This window comes from Olea europaea, chromosome 11, assembly GCF_002742605.1.
Source record: "Olea europaea var. sylvestris chromosome 11, O_europaea_v1, whole genome shotgun sequence".
Lineage (NCBI taxonomy): Eukaryota > Viridiplantae > Streptophyta > Magnoliopsida > Lamiales > Oleaceae > Olea > Olea europaea.
The window spans coordinates 27,606,849-27,610,262 of record NC_036247.1 but is presented as its reverse complement, the minus strand read 5'-3'; the positions used below and the strand labels follow the sequence as shown (position 1 = coordinate 27,610,262).

Genomic DNA, 3,414 nt, shown 5'->3' with positions numbered 1-3,414 from the left:
TTGACATTAAAATAAACAGCCTTACTTGATACGAGAACTGTTTTTGTACAGGGTACTAAATCAGATTCTAATCACACTAATAAGCAAAGTTTAAGAAATAAAATGAAAGGGGGGAAAAACATAAAAATGGTTGGTTAATCTAAGTGGGATTTAAATTCTACACTAAAATGATCACAAAAACAGTTTTTTTCTTGGCTGATACAGCTTTATGTAGATATCTTCAGTTCATATTGTTCCATTGCTTATGGCCAGGAGTCCATTTTGGGCATTTGGGACTGAAATTGCTAGAGACGACCCTGGAATTCAACAGCTCCACAATAGGTGCAAATTTGACGCACCGGGGTGTCTTGTACTGGTTAATTGAAGCACCTAAGCTAATAGCATAGTCCATGAGCTTGTCGAAAGTTCCAGCTTCCACTATTTTGATCTCCAGAGGGCCAATTGATTCACAGACACGGTTCTGGCGGTAAACCGTGTTGAGGGACTCTTCGATGGCGAGGCAACAGTCTTCGAAAACCGAAGGGGGAATTGGAGTCGAACCATTTACATTAAGCTCCCAGTACAGGACATAGTGGCCTGGAATTGTCGTGGTATCGGCGTAGCTTGTGTACTCAGTGAGATGTGCATCAAATGGCATTAAATGAGTCACTGCATTTTTCACAGCATTTTGTAGCTCAACCTCATCGGTTTTGTCGGAATCAATACTCAGAACAACATTTTTCCGGCAAACGAAGTTGAATTTTGGGGCGTTGTTCTTGAATCCAGCTACATGAAGCACATCCCCCACTCTGTACCGATAAAGCCCTGTGACAAAAAGTTCATGCATGATTAGAAATGATCAATAGTGTACCGTATTAAGAAAGAAAAACAAGCTACAATCTTGTTTATTATATAATTACCTGCATAAGTGGTGACTACAAGCTCGTATTCTTGTCCAACCTTAACATCAACCAAATCAACCAATTCTTGTTGTTCCTTTTCATTAAGGGATTTGGGCATGGAAATAGAATTGATCCCACCATTATTTCTTTGGATGGGCAAGAACTCGAAATAGGCCATGTTAGGTATGAGAGTGTAAGAGACTTCGCTCGGTCTGCAAAGCGGGTTAAGATTGACACCAAAATAGCATTCTGATGAAGCATACATTGTGCATACAAGAGGTAGGCCATTGCTATAGTAATCAAGTGTTGGTATATATTGTGACATAGTCCCTGTCACAATAACATCTACATACTTAGTATTAGGCCACAACCTAGTAATAATTCCCTGCCATGACTCCCTGCTACATTCAGTCTCTATGAAATCTGCCAACTTCGGGTCGGGCTTAAGAATTTTCATCACTGCCTCCCTCACCGATGGATCCGTAATCTGGGGATTAAGGGTTCCTGTTCTAATATCCTTACAAAGAAGGATCGAGTGCTTTTCCAAGAACCGGATTGCACGAATGAAACCCGAGGCGAAAACAGCTCCAACCCGAAGAACCTCCTTGTTTTGACATAATCCACAAAGCATTTGGGAATACATACTTTGGTAAGAATCAAGGCACAAAATGGTTTCATTTGGACTAGTATAGTTTGTATAGGGATCATAAGGCCTATTCTTGAAATGATTACTTTTGTAATAGCTAGTTAAAACAGGCCTAGCCACCAGTCCTCCTGGTGTTTTAGCCTCAGATTTTATGAATAAAAAATACATTCCTTTGCCTTTGTCTAGGCCAGGAACACACTGGCTCATCACAGGCATCAAAAGGCTATAAAGCAATGATCTCCTCCCCAATTCTTCCTCAATGGTAGGCATCAATTTTCTCTCCCCACCAGATGTCCCCGAGCTGCAAAGCACAAGAAAACCCACATGCATGAATATATTATACAATATGAAATAAAAACTATTAACACTTGAGCTAGGCCTTGATCTCTGGAAATATGAAATAGTTATAAGAATAAAATACACACCTAGTCAAGAACTCAGAAATGGGCTGAGAGCAAAGAATAGGCGATTTATCGCCATTGGCGATACGGGTAATATCAGGCTGAATATCTTCATATGTAATGACAGGCATGATTTTCTTGAAAGTCTCTCTATCAGTATGCCCATTGAGTCCATTTCTTTTCAAGTACTCAACATGGGCATTTCTAGAGAGAATTTCAGCAAGAACCCTTTTTTGAACTTGATCAGCGTTTGCAGTGACATCTTCAATAAACTGAAGAGTCTTCTTGTTTTTCTCAGCCACATCATATTCACATTCAGTGGGCTTCTGGGGTTCTGTTGGTGCTTCAGGCATGGCTTCCCCGTTTTTTTTTTCTTCTCTATATATCAAATATGTGCAGAAATTTAGAAAGAAGGATGGGATAGCTATATGAGAGAAATGGTTATGGGGTGTGGCCGGAGAGGAATAGAGAAGGGGATTATATAGAGGAAATGAAGGGGGTTGGGGGTAGCGATGGCCCACAGTTTAGTTTTTAAAAGCAGAAAAGGGTGGAGGGGATCGGTGGCTTAATTGTGAATATTTGTGTGGGTTTGTGGCAAAATTGTGTTTTCCAATTTGGTCGAGCAGAGCATGCTTTTATCCCTTACAAAAACGTAAAACTTTCGTGCTGCATATAATTTGCCTGTCACAATTCTAGCAGTGTACCAAGTTTGTCATTGAGGTGCAATAAATAGCCCTCTTCTACCTGCCTAATTTCTCTTTCTTTTAATTATAGACCAAATTAATTAATTAATACGTTTTTGGATTAATTAAGCTGTTTTTCTTTTGCCTTTTCTTTTGCATTATTATTATTATTGTTGTTGTTGTTGTTGTTGTTGTCGTCGTCGTCGTCGTCGTCAACGTCGTCTCTAAAGGACATCCATAATCTCGTAAAAAAAATTTATAGTAGTATAATAATATTGACTATCACTAGTTTAGATTATACGGGAGGATCACTTAGACTTCTCTAATGAATTAAAGATGCATTTAAGTTGATTGGTCTAGTCTAAGTGGACTCAATAACCATCTCGATGGGTGCTAAATAGTATTACTTATACCGAAAATAATTTTCACAATTTTTGTGATCAAAATTACTTTTAAATCTCAATTAACCAAATCTCCTTCGTTGACTCTTTGCTTTATACAGTAGTTATTTGTAGCAACTTAGAGCATCTTCAAATTTATTTATTTTTCCCTATTTTTAAATAACATATTCTATCATTTTGAGAGTATTTATAAATTTAAGGAGTTAAATTTTTGAAATACTCCAACAAACTTTTTATATTTAATAATTAGTTTTACTACTTTTAAAAAATATTTATTATTTTTCTCTATATTTTATTTTAACTAGTTTTTCTTTAAATTAATTTATTATTTTTCTACATTAACAATTAAAACACATTGAATACATTTAATTATATAGAGCGAGTTTGACTTTCTTCTCTAAA

The 3,414-nt window shown here is 37.0% G+C and overlaps 1 protein-coding gene across 1 annotated transcript; it reads right to left on the bottom strand.

Moving 5' to 3' along the window:
• On the bottom strand, positions 1–2,401 carry LOC111403938 (indole-3-acetic acid-amido synthetase GH3.6-like). Its single transcript, XM_023032620.1, has 3 exons — positions 1,953–2,401; positions 900–1,828; positions 1–804 (listed from the first exon to the last, which is right to left on the bottom strand). Exons 1-3 carry the CDS (start codon positions 2,279–2,281, stop codon positions 221–223), a joined length of 1,842 nt encoding a protein of 613 aa, XP_022888388.1. The 5' UTR covers positions 2,282–2,401; the 3' UTR covers positions 1–220.
• Between the last annotated feature and the right edge of the window lie 1,013 nt (positions 2,402–3,414).